Source organism: Doryrhamphus excisus, linkage group LG21 (assembly GCF_037039965.1).
Source record: "Doryrhamphus excisus strain RoL-2023G ecotype Guam linkage group LG21, RoL_Dexc_Guam_v1.1, whole genome shotgun sequence".
Taxonomy (NCBI): Eukaryota; Metazoa; Chordata; class Actinopteri; order Syngnathiformes; family Syngnathidae; genus Doryrhamphus; species Doryrhamphus excisus.
In genome coordinates, this window is record NC_136377.1 from 8,461,165 (window position 1) to 8,480,081 (window position 18,917).

The window sequence follows — 18,917 nt, forward strand, 5'->3', positions numbered from 1 at the left end:
ACATCTTTCCCTCCGCCCCATTACACCCCACTTGCAGTGCTGATCTTTCTAGAACAATGATGTCAACTGTTTATCCCACCATTACCCTCATTGTTTCATCTCCCCAACGGTGGCTGGCTGTCTCTCTCTCTCTCTCTCTCGCTCTCCCTCATGAGGTGACATTGGCTGGGAATACTGCTGATGTTGCCTGTGTTCTCTACCCAGGAAATGCCCCCGTCTGGATCCCAGTGCACATGTTTGTATGAGTACGAGCTGCCAGAGCATTAGCCTGCTGGCTTGCCAGTGCCAGAAGCTTTAGGACTGCGAGCAAAGTGGATGTGGGGCTTGAATGGGAAGTGATGAGTTTGTATGGTGCAGCATTAGGTGGCATCTAAAGCGTGTACCGTTTTGCTGTGGGCTCAGATGTCAAATATCTTCTCTCTAAAAAGTATGCTGGGATCTCAGAATGCCATTAATTATCACATAACACATTTAAATGTTCCCCTTCTCCACATTGTTAGTCTACAGGCGGTAGAAAGAGCAAACTGTTGGAAGATACCTTAACAAAAGCCATAGTACTAAAGTAGTACTTAGTATGTGAAGCCTGCTGGCCCATTGGGCTATATAGACGGATGCCATGGCCTCTAGGGGGCGCCAAAATATAGAGGAACACATCACCTTCAATATAATTATATCAAAACTAGTTATTACTGTGAACTCTTACAATGGAAATGGTTTCTACAAATTATAACAATTTGGCATATTATGCATATTTTATGAAGCTTTTTATATGTAGAGAGAAAAAAAGTAATAGTGTACAAAACCGTTGTTCCCATCCATTCTCTACATACTGCACTAGTTAAGTTTATATAATGTATGCAATCATAGTATAGTGTCCATAAAAAGACCAGTATAGAGTCCATGAATTCCGACTTTGTTCTTACCACTGAAACGCATCTCACGTCACTATCGATGACGTCAGTCTAGTTAGCGTCGTTACCACTGGGACGTTACCATGGTGATATGCCTTTCTACGGATTTGTTTTTTTGCATCTTAAAATCATTATAAAATGGCCACCGTTGAATTACCCGCTACCTATTATGGGAAACTTGACAAAAGAAACCCAGTTATTGTATCTTTTGAGCGAGATATTAGCTCGTTTATGACAATGATGAAACGAGTAGCGTCGGCTCCCAGCAAGGACAACGTCTCGTATGCTAAAGGGTAAGTTAGCTTGTTAGCTAACTACTTTATTCTCCAGGAGGCTTCGATGTAAACATTCAGATGTGGATACTTTTCAAGTTCTATTGATTCCCTTCTCTGTTAAACAGAATACATCTGCTGTGGTTAGTTCCTCAATAATATTGATATATCTTTGGAGGTCACTGTGAAAAGTGCTTTCTAGTTTATTTGCTTTAGTTTTTGTTGAATTGTTTTAACTAATATTTACACAGAAATCTGAGATACATTTATACGAGGAAGTAAAACCAATATTCTACCTGGTTGCTACAGTAATCATATTATTACATGCATGATTTACCTTATCTATGTATTATTATGTGAATTGATACGTGTTTCTTTTTAGGAGTACATTACTGGCAGAGATTTGGCGAAACTATAAACAACGTCTGCCCTCTACATTGTACCAGGAGCGCATGTTACAGATTGGAGATTTTCTTGCTGGATCAAAGGTATAATAGAGAAATGGCGGATGATGTGACTATGGTATATTTTTGTATTATTACAGTTTATACATTGTTTTTTGTGTGATGAGTTTGATATGTTTGCAGTTGTACCAGCTGGCTCTATCACAAGGGTACAGTCTGCTCCTGTTTCAGTTCTGCTCCACCAGTATAAGTGATGTTAAAGATGTGGACCACTTAATGACCTGCTTCTTCCCTGAAGGTTTTGACTCAGACCAAGATATCTTTAGTATGAAGGTATAACGTGCACAATGCTTTTTGTGCATGCTATAATTAAACTTCTAAGTAAAAAATCTGAATCACTGTTGATAATGTACATTTTTGACTGCTGGTTTTTGTGTGTGTGCGTGTAGGTTCGTTCAATGCTGGGGTGTGCAGTGTGCATATTTGAGTTGGAGAAAAGGCCAATGGTTCTCAGCCAGAAGGGGCTTTCGAAACTGCTGCATGTGCTGAACTTCATCAGGATAATGATGCAGGCTTTTCAGCCGCATGCGCACCTCTGTTGGCAAATTTATAATGGTACACTATTACAACAAAAGATACCACTCTATCTTGAAATGAAACATCAAAATTGTATTTTACAGGTACTTTGCACATCTACAACATTTGCCGCTACCTGATGAAAGTGAATCATAATTCACAAGTAAGTATTGCTAGTAGGATGGTACAGTGCAACCTTCGAAATTTAATTCCCATACTCATGCGTAATTTACATAATTTTAAATGCACGCACCTGGAAGAATGTCCAGCCACGCTCCACAGAGGGCTTGGAAGTTAGGCTTGCTTGCTAGCTACATGCTAGCAGCCTGTAAATAGTGCCTAAAATCTGTCAGAAAATTGGTTATGGAGCTCAAACAGTGCAGTGCATTAACAAAGGACATATAAAAGAAGTTCATGCACACTGATGGGGTATAAGAATGCAAATTGACATATAACAAGCATTATTTTCATGATGTCTGACACTTCAACTCTCTTGTTGTGATGTATTTTATATGTCTTCATGCATTACACAATGTACACTCACACAATTGAGGCAAATAATTTCAACGACATACACCATTATTCGCTTTAATCCCCGTTCTGCTCACCGTAAGTTAAATATTTCAAGTTTTCACTACAACTGTGAAAGTATAAAATGTAAAAAAATCAGATTAATCACAGTTTTTAAATTAATTAATCATGATAAATCACCATTATCTAATATCTACCAATATTTGTCTAACACCAGGCTCTTTAATAGTATCAGAACATTTGAATTATTAGGAACAGTGAGGGGTTGCGTTCAAAGACATCATGTAATTTCATTTTATTTTCCAGCATACTTAAATCCAGCAAATTGTACATCCATATTACCAAGTGAGTGATAATAATATGCACTTCATGTTTTTCTTTATCTTTATTATTTTTATGCATCTTGCCGTCCTTGTAATGAGGATGAAGAATGGTGATGGCATTGTACTGTGTTCAGGTCAGAATGAAGGTTTAAAAGAGCGTTAGACTCTGTGACTTTGGGGGACAATAAGTCACTGTATGTCCCTCTCTTCTGTAATGTAATGCTATGTAATGTTATGATTTAGAGAAATATGTTTTTTCTAATATATCAATATCCCATTCTCTTCAAGGCACTGGAGTACCTTCTGTGGGCAAGCCTCAGTTTAGAGCCATATATGCACATCATGACCACTAAACATCTTCCATGGATTGTCACACTCTACTGCGCCATATGCCACTGTTACTATGCCAACCAGGCTTCTCTGCAGGCGGAGGTGAGTGATATCAATCTTGGATTGACCTGACCTTAATTATCTGCTAATACCATTTGTGCTGCTTACCGCTTCATTTTATATTCATTTGTTTGTAAATGCTAACAGGAATTTGCCAGGAGAGCCCTTGGAAGAATCAACGACCTTGCAGAGCAGGAGAAGCAGAGTGATGGTCCTGCCAATCAAGAGACTCAGATGGCTTATAGAGAGGCCTCTATCAAGGCACTAGACTAACTATTATTCCAATATAGCATTTTGCTCCAATATGCTTCAATTTCAGCCAATAAACATAAATAGCATTATTTTTCTTTCAGCTTGCTGCCTTGATGTTCAAGCGGGCTGTGTTTGAGACCAGGAGGAAACCCAAGCATATTATTATAATCAAGACCAAAACTACCCTGCAGGACTTTCCAAATGTATAGAAAATCTGTTAAATCCAATCCTGGCTTTGTTAATCTTTGACATTTTAACGAAAAAGCTCTATATGTGCCGTAGATACCATGGCCTCGTAATGCTACGGAGCGGATGCTTATGGGCCTCTTTGACAGCAGTGCAGCCCAGTTCTTGGCCATCTCTGAAGCTCTCTGGGACAGCTCTCTGCGTCCGCTGCAGACGAGGATACCGGATGAACCGGAGTTGCAAGAGGTGGTCCTGGAACTCTTTTCTGCGGGCATTGGTATATTATCCGGTCAGTACAAATACATGCCTGTAGGATAGTGTTTGGCCATTACATATAATAGAAGAGTGACTTTGAATATGCTTGCATACACATATTTAAAATCAAGGCGTGGCTAGTACGAGTGATCAAAAGCGTAGCGATCAGTGCTGTGTGCCTCTCAGTGCGCTGACCATGACATCGACTCTAATGGAAGTAGCTATTGCAGGTATGTCATTTCATGTCTCGCACAATAAAGACTACAGCCGGGGAATGGTGTCTTGAGTGTTTTATCTCCATGAAGTCATTGTTCATTGTCTTGCTACAGGAGAAAACAAAGTACCCATCACTGCTGCCGTGAGGTTCATTAAGTTCATGATGCAGTACAAGCAACCCGATGCTTTGGCTGAACACGCCCAAGCGATGCTGCAGATCTTGTCTGTAAGTACTAGCGTTCTTTGCATGAGGAAAAAAATAGTGTTATAAATTCTGGTCGTGTATATCAGGCGGTGGAGGGCCCTTCATTCAGGAAGGCAGAACATGAGCTTGCCTTAATCAATGGTTTCAACACACTGAAGTCCTCCCACAGAAAACGGCTTCGAGAGGACGTCAGCACTGGTACTCACTGTGATTGTTCATACCTTCCACCTAAATGTTTATCTAGAATGTCTATGTTTTTATAGCAAGCTCCTATCTGATATTTCATTTCAAATCATAACATGGTCTTGTTCATGAACAGAAAGACACAAGTGGTGCATTGATGGGCTCATAAGTCTGACGGAGACTCTGCACAAGGCTGTTTGTGGTTCTGTCCCTGTAAGTATATATAATAGTGGATAACTGTTGTAGTTTTTATGCCTTTTTGCACTCAGCTGTAAATTGTGGAAATGGAAATTAGCCCGTAAATTAGCAGATTTTTAATAAAATAAATATTTCTCCAATATCAATATTGCAGCCTTCAATATCATCCAATACTGATAACAATCCACTTGAATCATACATAGTTTTATTACTTAATTTGTAGTGGAAAATGTTGGAAAAGGCTTCAATTAAACAGAGACCAATAATCAGCAACAGTAGTTGCAGGAGAAAAACAGAGAAAAACTTCTTTATGCATCTAAGGAATAGTTTTATCCACAATGTTGTGGCGGCATAATAAAGCAAGGTTCGACGTGCTCAGTTAAGCATTTGAACCTGACTTTACTCACCACTGATGGGGGGGCTAGTCCTCTGATCATCAATCTTGTAATGCTGAGTTTGGTTGTATTAAACCTCCCCGGTTCTGTGCCACCACGGGCAACTCATTGCAAGTGTTGCCCTCCAACGAAATATCCATACGACAGTATTTTAAAGGCTCAATTTGCAGTTAGTATCAGCCACTCAATAAAACCATGATACTCCTGCCAGGTTTTTGTTTGTTTTCTTTTTTTCAATTTCCAGGACTAAATCATCAATAAAGAACATTTTCCAACACTTTCATAACACATAGAATCATTGTATAGAAGATGCTTGGAAAGATGTCTGCAGTTTGACAGAAAGTGTCATACAACATGTGTGTGTTTTGTAGAATGCACAGCCAGATGCTGAACTAGTTTGGGATGTTTTGCTGTTTCTGTGGGGAAAGCTGAAGTTGCTTATAGTGATGGATCAGCTGGCAAACCCAGATCTTACACAAGACCATGACAAGGTCGCACTTAAAAATGTAACCATTGTTTGATTTAGCCATGACTTAATATATACTCTCTTTATATCCTACTATGTAGTGGACATGGTGTTTATCCATGCAGTGTGATGTGGCCTTCGCTTGTGACCTGTCAACAATTGACTGCTTAAAGACAGCAGAGATGATTCACAGCTTGGTCTTACTGCTCGAGAGCGCAGCTGATCGCAGTAAAGATTGTTAAGCTTTATATCACATCCACATGCAGTATATATGCTTCAGTATAATACCACAATGTTTTCTCTATAATTGCATGTGAAGTCAAAGATGATGGTGAAAAGACATTTTCTCTTCTTCAGGTAACTGATGTTTTTGCATTGCATTGTTGTTCGTTGGCTGGGATTTTGAAGTTGCCAACTATTTGCATAACCTTTTAATCACCTCCTAAAAGCCCTGCAGGTGAAAAGCGTACAATGTGTGCATTCACAGGGGTCACGTAAAGAGCTCCTTGAGAAAGTGTGTGAGGTAGTGACAAAGGGTTTCCAGGCTCTGGTCAAGCGTGTGGTCATGCTGATGCCCCAAGATGGCTCTGCAGCCACTGACACTGCTTACTTGCTGGTACGTATCGTTTATGACATTATGTTGCATCAGTAATGTCTCCTTATGTCACGGTAGAACGTTGCAATTGTCATTTCAGAAGAGAGAGGAGGGAAATCGAGACGATGAAATGAACGAGAAGGAAAAAGAAGAATTAGATGTGAAACAGTCTCGATACTGTCAGTCTCCACAAATGTGCTCGCTTGTCATAGACCTTCTTCTTGAGTTGAACATTGTCCACCATCGGGCTTCACTCAAGTTAATTCAGCTAAAATCAGGTGAGCCTTATACACATTTCTTTGTGTGCATTTGCCATTGCTACGTATATAGTTTTTTTGTTTGCAGGTACAGAGTCTGATCTGTTGAACAAGATCAAGAAGAACAAAGTGTCCAAAGCACTTTTTCTGTCCCAGAAAGCCTTGCTGTTGTATGACAACATGACGTCAAAGGATTCCAGTGAAATCAGGAGTCTACTAGAGGTTGTATGCACAAATATCATTCCCTCGTTTATCTCAGATAATTGGTTTCAGACCCAACCATGACATGCGGATTTCCATGATGTTGGATTTCTTATGTATAAATCAAATATTCTTGTAGTGTAGAGTCAGGGCTGTTGACAGTTTTGCCTTGACTCTGGACAAATGGTGTGCCCCCCAACACCCCTCGCCACACCACATACACACCAGTTCTGGGCCCCCCCTTCAGGCCTTGGCCCGGGACAAAATACCCATTTGTCCCCTTCTGTCAACAGCCGCAACAGTAGTTATTATGATGATGATTTGATGATTATTTTAATTATTATTATGTTGTTGTATGCCTGTTGTTTTGGCGATCAAGTCTAATACTTACATAACAGTAATATACTGACACCTAGTGACCAATGTAGAATACTGCATAGCATCACATCTTATAATGCAATTTCTGAATACCTTATACTCATTCATTCATTGTCTATGCTGCTTAATATTCATATGGGTGGCAGGGGTATGCTGGAGCCTATCCCAATGGACTATGAGTGGGAGGCGGGGTACACCCTGGAATGATTTCCAGTCAATCGCAGTAAATGGCTTGTATTTGTACTGTTTTTAGGTAGAAAATGCTTAATTTAGGCAAACACATTTTAGGCCGTTTTCAACCACAAAATAGCATGATTGATAAATGCATATCACCCCCACTAGGAAGCCTGCACTTTAGTAGAGAAGGCAGGAATGGAAGAGAGAAAACTGTACACGGCTAACAACCCAAAGTACACGCTTGAAAATGAAGGCAAAGTTGTGAGGGAAGAGGAACAGGAAAGCCCTCCGCCTCCTCCCATTTTAATCTACCGCACTGACCACTCTTTAACCTTTGCTCCTGCTCCGTACCATATGGAGGAACAAGTGAGTATCCCTTTTGTTTTTTTTTTGTCAATTTAAACATCATGTTTCAGGATCTCATAAATCCCTTCCTGCGTCAATTAAGGTTTTCTGGTATCAACTCTGTGGCCGTGCAGCTGAGGGTATCAACCTTAAAGTTCGCCTTGGAGACTGCAGCCTAGCAGGAACTGGAAATTTTGTATGCCATTTTTTGCACATAATGTCAACTTGTTAGACGAATGTTACACTAAAAAAATGTTTCCAGGTACCAGCAGTTTCTGGTGAGTGGGAGCTGAAGGTGGAAGGGCTTGAACCAAACCAGAAGTATGCGTTTGCTCTCGCAGCATACAACAGTCAAGGGAAGTTGCTGGGCAACAGCATAGGAGGAACCAGCATCCCACTAATGGCATCCATGCCGCAGTCATTGCTCTCCACATGGGCTCACTTGGCACAGGTACGTTTTTTGAAGCTTTACTTAGAACCTCCCAATATCCACCTACTGGTCATAGTATTACCTTAAGTTTTTTTGGCTCCATGCTCAGGTGGCATTCCAAACCAAGCAATACATCATCGCAAAGAGAGCCTGCAAGGAATTGTGGAATCACTATACCCTTCCTGAGAGTGGGCCACAAAGCACACAGGATAGACTTGCTTCAACTGCGTAAGGATGAAAGCCCATAAATATCTACAGTATCGTTTGGTCCTAGCTCAACTCATTTGTCTCCTGTCCCTGTTGAAGGCTGCATTTGAAGGCCCTACAAAACTCATCTCCTCTCCTGTGTCAGCTCTTCCTGACGTCCATCTTCATTGAGATTGACATCAACATTCAGCAGCACTCACTCCTGTGTGACTCAGGCAGCATATGCGGACTCTTTGTCTGGAAACAGGTCATTTTTGATAAGTGTCATACAGTGTTACTCAAAGTGCTAGCAGACGACTGACCATAATGTGCTTTTTTACATGTATTATTATGAACATGTTTAAGATCTGCTAAACATGAAATATGCACATGTGTCTATATATATATAGGAAGCCAGACTTCATGAATGTGAACGGTTACTCGTGGCCATGGACTTAGCCATGTGGTTAAATGACAGCAGCTTTGTCGTTCAAGCTGTAGTAAGCTGTTATGCCCTTTTGGTTCCCTTCGTCTTCCATCAGATCCCTTGTGATCCTGCAATTGAGGTAAAACATGTTTTCTCAATGGGATTGTTTTTCTGATATTGTATGAAAAATTTCCCCAAACTATTGTTTTTCAGTTGCTCACCAAATGCTTGACGGTTTTGAAACAGAATGGACCTTATCTCAAACAAAAATGGTCCAGAAACACAGTAGAGTCCCTTATGCACATGATCGCCTGTATCACCAACTATCTGTCTAAGGTGTGTGTGCATGTTTGTCACAAAATATGAATGTAATCTTAAAAAAAAGTCCTGAATAACAAAGTTGTATTGTGTAATTTCCTCTATGGCCAGGCATTGCGTGCAGCGAAGGAGCATCCTAAGGCGGGCATGGTGATTGACAGCGGTCGTGCTCTTCTCCAAGACATTTTTGATGCCCAAGAGCGACTCGGTAGACTTCCCAACAAACATGTGGCGGTAAAGATGCGTGTTGATTTGTTATTCTTTCCTGGTATAAATCATAAATACTGTATTACACAGTTTGTGTTTTGTGTATGTCTGTTCTTAGTCAAAGACGGAAAATTCTGCTACAATGAAGGAGGAACTAAAAACAAGTCTGCAGCTGAAAGAACTTTATGGGAAGTACAGAGAAACAATCACAATAGACGCACCTCCTGGTCCAGTGAATAGTAATACTTTACATTTATTAAACATTATTAAAATCTATATGATATTACAGAGTAGTAAATTCTGTCATGCGATAACATTTCATTTCCATAGAGATTTTACCCTCGCTGACTGGTTCTGAGGCTGTTGCTGTACTCCGCGAGCGGCTCTTCAGCAGAGCTCTAAAGAACACTTATGAAGACGGTAAGTGGTGTGCATCACATTTTATTTTAAATCAATTACATTCTGGCATTTATGGTTATGCTTTTTTTGTAGTTATGCATCTCAGGAACCATTCAAATTTCATTGAGTTTTCGGCACTGCTACTTCAGAGAGCCTTGGAAGAAGGACACCCAGAACTTGTGATACAATGGGGTCAAGCAATATTTGACTTTCTGGCCAAGTATAAATTAATCCCACCCATGGTTTGCATAATCTAAAAATAAATACATACATAGCTTCATGTGTGTATCTTCATCAGGAGAGATGAGGTAACTGAAACATCCACAGAATGTTTGGAGAGGAACAGTCAGTGTGATAAAGAAGAAGCTAATGAACCCACCCCGACAGACACGCCATCATCACAGGTAAAACTGCAAAGATAGACTTGAAAATAATGCATCCATCCATTTTCTATGCTGCTTATCCTCACAATATACAAACTTTAGTTTTTGTACAAAAGTGTGCTAGGAGAAGCATAAGCTGCAGAAGTCCAAGGAAATAATCTGGCAATGAGTGAGCTTCACAACATGGTTTATGAAGGCTTGATGACTATTTGTTCTCAGGTGTGCACAGGTGGCTCCACCCCGGCAGGACCAGCAGTGCACTGCAAAAGACAGCAGACAGGTGGCAGCAAATCAGCCAAAACGGAAATCGACACAGAGGTTCCATTGTACAATTATTCTTATATTTTCTATTCAAATTAAATGGTCAATAACATTTTTAATCTTCTGTAAAGCATAAATAAATGAAGCTTTTTTTTAATTGCAGAACTTATTGTCTCAGAAAAGTACTCCAAGGAGATCTCAGAAAAGTACTACAAAGAAACGGAAGTTTAAACTTCGTCGTGGTGCACTTCTGAAAGCTAGAACTGTCAGGTATAGTGTATGTATGTATGTATGTATATAAGGGCTGTCAATTGATTAAAATATTTGATTGCGATTAAGCGCACTCTCCATAGTTAACTCAAATTAATCTCATTTAATTGCTTATGGAAATACGTTTTTATCTATAATAAGTAGGGGAAATCTCTTTGTGGTAAACGATTATAATGATAATCACATCAAATTTTATGTAAAGGGATATCAATTTCTGAACTTTGGGACATTATTTTAAAAAATACAGTCAGCAAGCATATTTTTATATTACTCTTATTCTTTATTATTACCATATCAACTCTTAAACTCGCCCGCAAACGTTCAGCAAATACAAAATGTGAGCAAGTGAGACCTCTCACACTAACAGGTTTTCGTTTACTTGTGTCAGCTCAAAGTAAGATTTGTTTGTTTTATGATACTGGTTTTTAAATTCTAAATGTTTGTGAGTAAAAAGCCTATTTAGGAACATTCAGAAAGGATTATTTTTAAAGAATTGCCTCAATGCACCTTTCCTTCATGAAATGTACAAATGAAAATAGTCATAAAACATTTCATCCATATTGCAAACCTAATGTAATTTCATTTCTTTTTAAAACACATTGAAATACGTAGAAATTAATCATTATATTACAATAAATATTATTTTATTACAATACTATTTCCTCCCATGTTCCAAAAACATGCTAGGTTAATTGGCAACTCCAAATTGCCCATAGGTATGAATATGAGTGTGAATGGTTGTTTGTCTGTATATGTACCCTGTGATTGGCTGGCGACCAGTCCAGGGTGTACCACGACTCTCGCCCGAAGACAGCTGGGGTAGGCTCCAGTATGCCCGCGACCCTCGTGACGATAAGCGGTAGAAAATTAATGAATGAAAATGTATTATAAATGTATTGCTGTAATTGCTCTTTTTTGTGTAGAGAGCTTCAAGCTGTGGAGAGGCTTCTGTCCGCGCTGAAGTCTGTCTTTAAAGTCCAACAGAGGAGGCTTCAACTGAGGAAAACGTGCTCTGAAGAGAGAGCGTGGAGGTCTCAGCTCAACTACTGCATCGCTCAGGCACATCTGACGCTATTTGAGTGGGACTTACATGAGTTCCATGAAGAATCCCTTCAATCCAGGTTCACACATACTGCTTCTTCTTCTTGCCTATGAGGCAGCTACATGATCTGCTCCAAATGTTACAGCTAAGCTCACTGTGTCAGGATTGGGGAAGCCTGTTCACAAACTGTTTACTTCCCATAAATCATTGTTGCTTACCTTGTTAAAAGAAACACCTCTCCATGTGAAGTGTAGTCCGCACCTTTGTACACCATTTAAATGAGATCTCCTATGAGAGCTCCTAATAAATAATATCCAATGTGTTTCAGATACAACCACTTAAATCCATCAAGATTCTTTCTGGCCAACTCAGGTTTCTTGATACAGAGACACTCAAAGGAACAGCTAGCCTTCAAACCGCTACTTACTTATGGGAGACACTTTTCAGACTCTGATCAGTCAAATGATACTTTCAACAAAGACTGGAATAAAAACGAAAGTAGGTAAGATAACAAAATGGGCAATATTTGAAAAAAGGAAATCATGTTGCTACTGCTATCTTGCAGTATATGATGGTTCTGGGGGCAGTGGTGAAGAGGACCAAGACCACTTTCAACAGCGAGAGGAGCAGAAAACTGCTTCTAGAATGCTAATGGACTCACTGGGGAAAGCTGCCTTACATCTGCGCAAGGCCATGGTATAGATCGTTAATCATATACTATAATTGTATCTTTGTCTAATTTGAGTATTTTGATTTTTGTTTTTAGGTCTTGGCCCATCGCGGAGGTCACTGGACAACTCTGCAGAAAGTCTGTCACACCGTGTGGGAAGAAAGCAGCAGAATTACCGCATTGCAACAGACGGCTGCTCAGCTTCGACCTCCCTTCTTGGTTACATCAGTGGAATTGCACAAGATCTTCACCCCTCTATTGGTGTACACAACAGATCTGATTCTAGACATGCTCAGCAGACTGGGAGTAAGTAGCTTGCGAATACATGAAAATATTGTTTCATTCTATTTTAATCATTTATTTGTTGTCACCTCAAGCTGTGGCGTGTGTATGACAGCGTAACTGAAGAGGAAGAAGAGTTCAATCTTTGTTTCTCAGTCCCACTGGATGACTGCACCCAGGTGGATATGCGTTGGGTCCGCACATTGGTGTTGCACACTCTTGAGCTGCTCCATGATGGGGGCAAATGGGAAAACCTGGCACACTTCGGCTTACTTTTCAACTCGTACACCCGGTAAATGGATGTCAATCTTTTAGCACCATACCATGAGCTGTATTAAAAACATGCAGAAGGTTTGAAAAGGACGTTTTTCTTGAATTTTCTTTGCTATAGTACTTAATTTTGGCCACTTTGCGGTCACAAAACCATGTGAACTGAAGAGCGACACATAAATGTGAATCTGACCTGTGTCATCCTAGTGACCGATACGCCTTGACAGTAACGCCCCTCTTGATCCTGGCCCAGAGGAAGCTGCTTGAAAGAATTAGTACTAATGCAGGGCCAAATGTCCCACAACCGCACCATCTGAAAACCGAATGGGTCACTGGAAAAGAGGTAGAACATCATCAATTTGAAGTAATTGTTTTTTTAGCATGTAATCGAAAGTAGGGCTGCACGGCGGTCTCGTGGTTAGCGCGCAGACTTCACAGCTAGGAGACTGGGGTTCAATTCCACCCTCGGCCATCTCTGTGTGGAGTTTGCATGTTCTCCCCGTGCATGTGTGGGTTTTCTCCGGGTACTCCGGTTTCCTCCCACATTCCAAAAACATGCTAGGTTAATTGGCCACTCCAAATTGTCCATAGGTATGAATGTGAGTGTGAATGGTTGTTTTTATGTAAAGGGATATCAATTTCTAAACTTTGGGACATTTTTTTAAAAAATACAGTCAGCAAGCATATTTTTGTATTACTCTTTTTCTTTATTATTACCATATCAACTCTTAAACTCGTCCTCAAACGTTCAGCAAATACAAAATGTGAGCAAGTGAGACCTCTCACATTAACATGTTTTTGATTATTTGTGTCAGCTCAAAAAGATTTGTTTGTTTTATGATACTGGTTTTTAGATTCTAAATGTTTGTGAGTAAAAAGCCTATTTAGGAACATTCAGAAAGGATTATTTTTAAAGAATTGCCTCAATGCACCTTTCCTTCATGAAATGTACAAATGAAAATACCTAAAACATAGGGCAATAGTCATAAAACATATCATCCATATTGCAAACCTAATGTCATTTCATTTCTCTTTTAAAACACATTGAAATACGTAGAAATTAATCATTATATTACAGTAAATATTATTTTATTCCAATACTATTTCCCCCCACATTCCAAAAACATGCTAGGTTAATTGGCGACTCCAAATTGTCCATAGGTATGAATGTGAGTGTGAATGGTTGTTTGTCTATTATATGTGCCCTGTGATTGGCTGGCGACCAGTCCAGGGTGTACCCCGCCTCTCGCCCAAAGACAGCTGGGATAGGCTCCAGCACCCCTGGTGAGGAAAAGCGGTAGAAAATGAATGAATGAATGAATCTAAAGTATGATTATGTTTTAGGTCACATACAAGAGTTATGCAGGCTGCCAGGTGCTCAGTGGATGGATACCTCAACCTGCTCAGCGCCCGTCAAGCCACAAGAATCCTCACCTCGTCATGCATCCTACAAAAAGGGAGCTCATAGGTTAGAACACTGAAGCATTACACATTTAATTACATAAGTAATGTTTTCTTACATTTACTTGTTCGTCATAAGATGCAGAGATCAAGCGCTCCCAGGCCCTTGTGTGTGTTCCTCTGGATGTGGAAAACACGCTGCACTTTTACCGTCAATCTCTCGAAAGAGTACCGCATTGTCTCCAAGTTTTCCGCTATAGCCGATCATTACTGCTGCTGCTCCTTGCCCATACGCAAGCAGGTTTGGAAAGTGAGCAACGCATACAAGCAGAGATTGATTTCAATCCCATACTTACGGCCACACCAAACATCCAGCCTTGGAACCTGATTGATAACTACAACATCACTCCAGACACACTTTACAATCTCCCGATCAGCCCTGACCACTTGCCAAAAGTCATCTCTACATATGCTACATCCACAAGTAAGGGCCACAAAATACATGAAAATTCCTAAAGATGCTGAAAACTTCATGAATTGTTCCTTGCCAACTTCAACCAGAATATCTCCAGAGCAAGAGCCAAGAATCCCTCATAGTATATGCACTGCATGAAATGGGAAACCTGCATTTCTACGACGGAAACACACGGTCTGAATCTTTTTTCTGCAAAGTCTATGAATGTGTGCCTTTTGAAACAAACCCTTCATTGTATCCTTCCTCTTTCCTGTAATTACACAGCCATAACTACGTTACCAAGCTTTTCATTATTGCACTGCATTTTTTTTTCTTCTTTTTTTACCTGTAGGATGGCGCACACTTGCTGGAGTAAAGCTGTTGATGCTGCTCTACAGAGCTCGGGAGTGATTGATAAATGGGATGGGATGACATTTGGCGGTGGCACACTGCAACAAACTTTAAAACATGCTGGCATTTGGGGATGTCTACAGGCGGCGGTGCTTGCTGCTAAGATTGCACAGTAGGTTGATGTTTATTTATTATTATCTGTTGCTTTTTTTGTTTATGTTGAACTACCGTCGTGGCCAAAAGCTATTGAAAATGTAATACATTTTCCCTGTCATTTTCAGTAAAGGTAAATCTACACTGCTGTACAAGCTGTACACTGAGTAGATCTACTCTAAAGTATAGCAAAGTTAGCCTCTATAGTATTGTGCCTTTAGAAGATATAGTGTAGAAAATAGGTTGCTGAAATGTGAAGGGTACACACTGTGAGATGCTGTGTTTGTTTATTCATGCATCTACAGGTATATTCTAACTTCTGATATCAACCAGAGAACCATGTGCTCTCTTTTATCTACTCACCTTTTTAAGGTAAATATTCAAGGAGTGATTATTTTGTTAATTCCCAACATTTTGACCATATGTGCTGTATGTATAATCTCCATCCGCCATATAGTGTGTGCTGTGCTGCTCCCTGGCTCATCCCCTCGATGACCTCCAGTATGCTTCATACAGCATCGGAGATGAACTTCTCCCTGGGGTTGACCTTTTCTCAGAACATCACAGGGCTGACCTTGGGACTACTGTCGCCAGCCTGAATTTTATCTGCCATTGGCTATTCATCACAGGCTACTACATAGCAGTATGCACACCAAATGTTGACTTGACAAGTCAATTATTACATTACATTTAAGTTTACTCAACTAAGTGTCCAGGGAGTATATATAGTGTTGAATAAAGTTTGTAATTTAATTTCAGCTTCTGCCCATGCTTGCCCTTTATCAGCATTTTGTGGGGACTGTCTGCAGAGACGTTGAACGCAATATTGAGAGTAAAATACTAAAGGTCAGCATTTTTTAGCCCTTTCTACAATACTCCAGTGGGATTTTTAAAAATATTTAGGAGGTGTTTCTGCAGATCCGCACTCTGGCTGAACTGTGCCTCTTCTCCGAGGCCATCAAAGATGCACTGCAGCTGTCACAAGGAGTGGGGATTCTTCTCCCTAATGGACGCTACATCACTAATGAGTTCCTCCAAGTATGGACATGCACACATACACACACACTTTTTTTGTCTATGAGCCAGTATTTAAGTCATATGGTTAATGTAGTCAGATGCACCTTGAACTTATGACTTTAGTTAACTGAGCTTAGCAATACTAATAATGCTTTGCACTTGTTCTGCAGCCTCAGAAGATGTTTCATAATGATAAGGTGCTCCTCGACAATGTTCAGGTACATACAGTGCATTTAACCGAAAAAACTTGTTCTTTTTAGTACGATTTCTGTTTGTGACTCTTTCTTAGGCATGTGAGGAACTTGTCAACTGTGACCTTTCTCCAGAGGTCAGTGCACTTTCCGGATCCACACTGAGGCTCCGATTTAACCTTGCACTTGTTCAATGCGCCGTGGCTGTCAGTAACACCGTACAAAGCCCTCCTGAACCAGGTCCACAAGAAAGAACATTTACAAAATTAAGCTACACAGAAGACACAGAAGAACACAAAAAGGAGCAAACACATTCTGAGAACTCTGTCCTGCAGAATAAAAAAACAAAGTTATTTGCTTCGCAGGAAAATCTCACACCAGAAAGGATTAAGGTAATTTCAAGGGGACCTATTATGCTCATTTTTCAGGTTGTGGACTCCTATAGAGCAGGTACACACGATAACCAGCACAGAAAGCTTTCTAGATCTTCCAGAATCTGCCCCTATTCAGTTATATTTCTTTGGATTTTGTACTTCCTGTGAAAATGGTCTGTTTTAATTTATTCTTCGCATTTTAGCATCTAATGTGGTCATACAAGTTTTTGGCAGATCGACCCACTGATTGTGGTGGGAAATGGCTATTGGCAACCTCGCTCCCTGTATGCACACTCTATAATGCTACACAGACAACTGCTTTTGTTTCATTGCTTACACAAAATAAACACAGTTGATGATACATTGATACATTGTTACTACTTGATCTTCTGACTCCTTGACATGACTACACTTTACATTTATACTACATTTATATGTTAGAAGAGTGGAAAAAGCATAATAGGTCCCCTTTAACAGATCTTTACTTTCCACTGCATTATCACATCCTTATCTGCCATCTCCTCTGCTTTAGTACCTCCTCCTGGAAGAAACTAACCTCCTATTGGAATCCATATTGAAAAAGCTCCCATCTTCCTCCTGTAGTGAAATTGAGAACCTGGAATTGAAAATAGAGGCCAATCTACTCAAGGCCAATCTATACATGCAGCAAGGACATATTGCACTAAGGTATGACAGCCTCGTTTGTGTCGTCTTTTTTCTTTAATATCACATTTAATATCTGTTGCATGTTAACATCTTCAGTTTGGAGATGGCAGTTGCATCACTGTTGCTGCTGCAAGACCTCAAAGTGCTTGATCATGAAAAATCAACACTTGATCCCCCATTTGTTGGGAGTGACCATGAACAGGTAGAATTATTTACCCAGGGAAACAATATTTAAATGCCCTGTGATTACATGAAATGTACAATTATACACAATAACTGCTTAATCTGTCAAGGCATGCATGAATGCATGTGGATATTTGTGTTTTATTCTGTCAACAGGACACCGATGATGGCATACGGCATGAAGACTGCCCCAGAGCAGTCGAGGCCAGTGAGCGGGTCAGTGGCCTTTTGTGGCTACGTTGCCGTGTGGCTCTATTCCGCTGCCTCGCAGCACAGGCCTCTGATGTCGCAACTCCTCATACAGGTATGTTTGGTTGTGCTTTCTTTTACTTTCAGGCTCATGTGTTCAAATACATTGATGGCGTATTACCTTTCAAAGCTAAGATTCACGACAAGACAGCTCAGGTGCTAAAGCAGTGTCTGGACGACTGTACTCTTTTTGGAGATGTCAACATTCAAGCGCTTTTGATGGTGGAAGGTGCACAATTAAAAGCACAGAGAGGCAGAGTGGATGAGAGCATGGCACTGCTTCAGGTAACAAAACAACCAGCATCTTGTTGTGATATTTTAGCAAATTAGTCGTTTAAATATCTCTACAATGTCATGAGAACGAGTCTCAAAAAAATAACACCATGTATAAATGTTTGTAGGAAGCGGTAAGCCTCCTGTCAGGGTGGCCTCGCTTGCCACCAGCATCTAATGTGACTCTAATTAGAGCCACTTTGCTCCTCAACAAACTGAAAGGAACACAGAGTCCCAAACTTGTAAAGCTGGCACATAAGCTTTTGCAAAAACAGGTAAAAAAAAAAAAAGTAACCACCACGCACATAAAAATTATTCCGGTCTGCATTCATTCAACAAAACTATTTCTCTATTTGTTTCAGCTGAGTGATTTTGGTGAGAGTGTTATTTTTGAAGATGGGGAAATGCTCATTTCTTCTGGACCTAAAAACATATACCTCCCTTACCTCCACATGTTAAATCAAACAGCATAGCAAGCAAGCTATTTTGTTCAACCAAGCTATGCTTATTGTTTGTTTTAAAAAAAAACAGACTCAATTATGATTGAGTATTGACTATTATGACAATAATATATTATAAATTATGATTGAGTATTGACTATTATGACATTCCTTTTGAATAAAATTGTGTGAAAATAATGACATTGTTGTATTTTTTTCTGAATCCAATCAAGAAAGATGACAACTGCAAACCATAAATCCCAATGCCTGATTTAAGCTTATGTTTCATACCACCTTTACACAA

At 40.0% G+C, this 18,917-nt stretch overlaps 1 protein-coding gene across 5 annotated transcripts; it reads left to right on the forward strand.

Moving 5' to 3' along the window:
- Window positions 1-17: 17 nt before the first annotated feature.
- On the forward strand, window positions 18-18,797 carry cfap54 (cilia and flagella associated 54). Of its 5 annotated transcripts, none has more exons than XM_058088076.2 (55): window positions 20-1,204; window positions 1,566-1,671; window positions 1,771-1,920; window positions 2,037-2,202; window positions 2,268-2,326; window positions 3,306-3,449; window positions 3,555-3,668; window positions 3,761-3,862; window positions 3,942-4,134; window positions 4,232-4,330; window positions 4,430-4,542; window positions 4,608-4,719; window positions 4,841-4,917; window positions 5,669-5,788; window positions 5,865-5,991; window positions 6,083-6,120; window positions 6,251-6,379; window positions 6,459-6,636; window positions 6,704-6,837; window positions 7,537-7,737; window positions 7,820-7,912; window positions 7,979-8,167; window positions 8,256-8,374; window positions 8,453-8,600; window positions 8,743-8,898; window positions 8,973-9,095; window positions 9,189-9,311; window positions 9,403-9,523; window positions 9,615-9,704; window positions 9,777-9,903; window positions 9,982-10,087; window positions 10,286-10,384; window positions 10,491-10,597; window positions 11,521-11,718; window positions 11,968-12,137; window positions 12,205-12,335; window positions 12,406-12,615; window positions 12,687-12,883; window positions 13,069-13,204; window positions 14,206-14,329; window positions 14,402-14,746; window positions 14,824-14,911; window positions 15,069-15,239; window positions 15,526-15,592; window positions 15,678-15,863; window positions 15,980-16,066; window positions 16,139-16,258; window positions 16,408-16,455; window positions 16,527-16,820; window positions 17,335-17,489; window positions 17,565-17,670; window positions 17,808-17,955; window positions 18,031-18,185; window positions 18,302-18,448; window positions 18,536-18,797. In XM_058088076.2, the coding sequence occupies exons 1-55, from the start codon at window positions 1,050-1,052 to the stop codon at window positions 18,644-18,646; spliced, it is 7,512 nt and encodes a 2,503-aa protein (XP_057944059.2). In that variant the 5' UTR covers window positions 20-1,049; the 3' UTR covers window positions 18,647-18,797. The 5 variants fall into 5 exon arrangements, with proteins under 5 accessions (XP_078643600.1, XP_057944059.2, XP_078643598.1 ...); XM_078787472.1 differs by having other exon boundaries at window positions 1,054-1,204; window positions 1,755-1,920; XM_078787473.1 differs by lacking the exon at window positions 20-1,204 and adding an exon at window positions 1,246-1,326.
- The last annotated feature ends 120 nt before the right edge of the window (window positions 18,798-18,917 follow it).

What these genes read in the sequence shown, in the direction of transcription:
- cfap54 (XM_058088076.2), top strand. Translation starts at nt 1,050, where the DNA reads ATGGCCACCGTTGAATTACCCGCTACCTATTATGGGAAACTTGACAAA. An exon ending in TCGAGAGGACGTCAGCACTG is followed by an intron (nt 4,720 to 4,840) that starts GTACTCACTGTG and finishes GTTCATGAACAG; the next exon opens with AAAGACACAAGTGGTGCATT. An exon ending in AGAGCATGGCACTGCTTCAG is followed by an intron (nt 18,186 to 18,301) that starts GTAACAAAACAA and finishes AAATGTTTGTAG; the next exon opens with GAAGCGGTAAGCCTCCTGTC.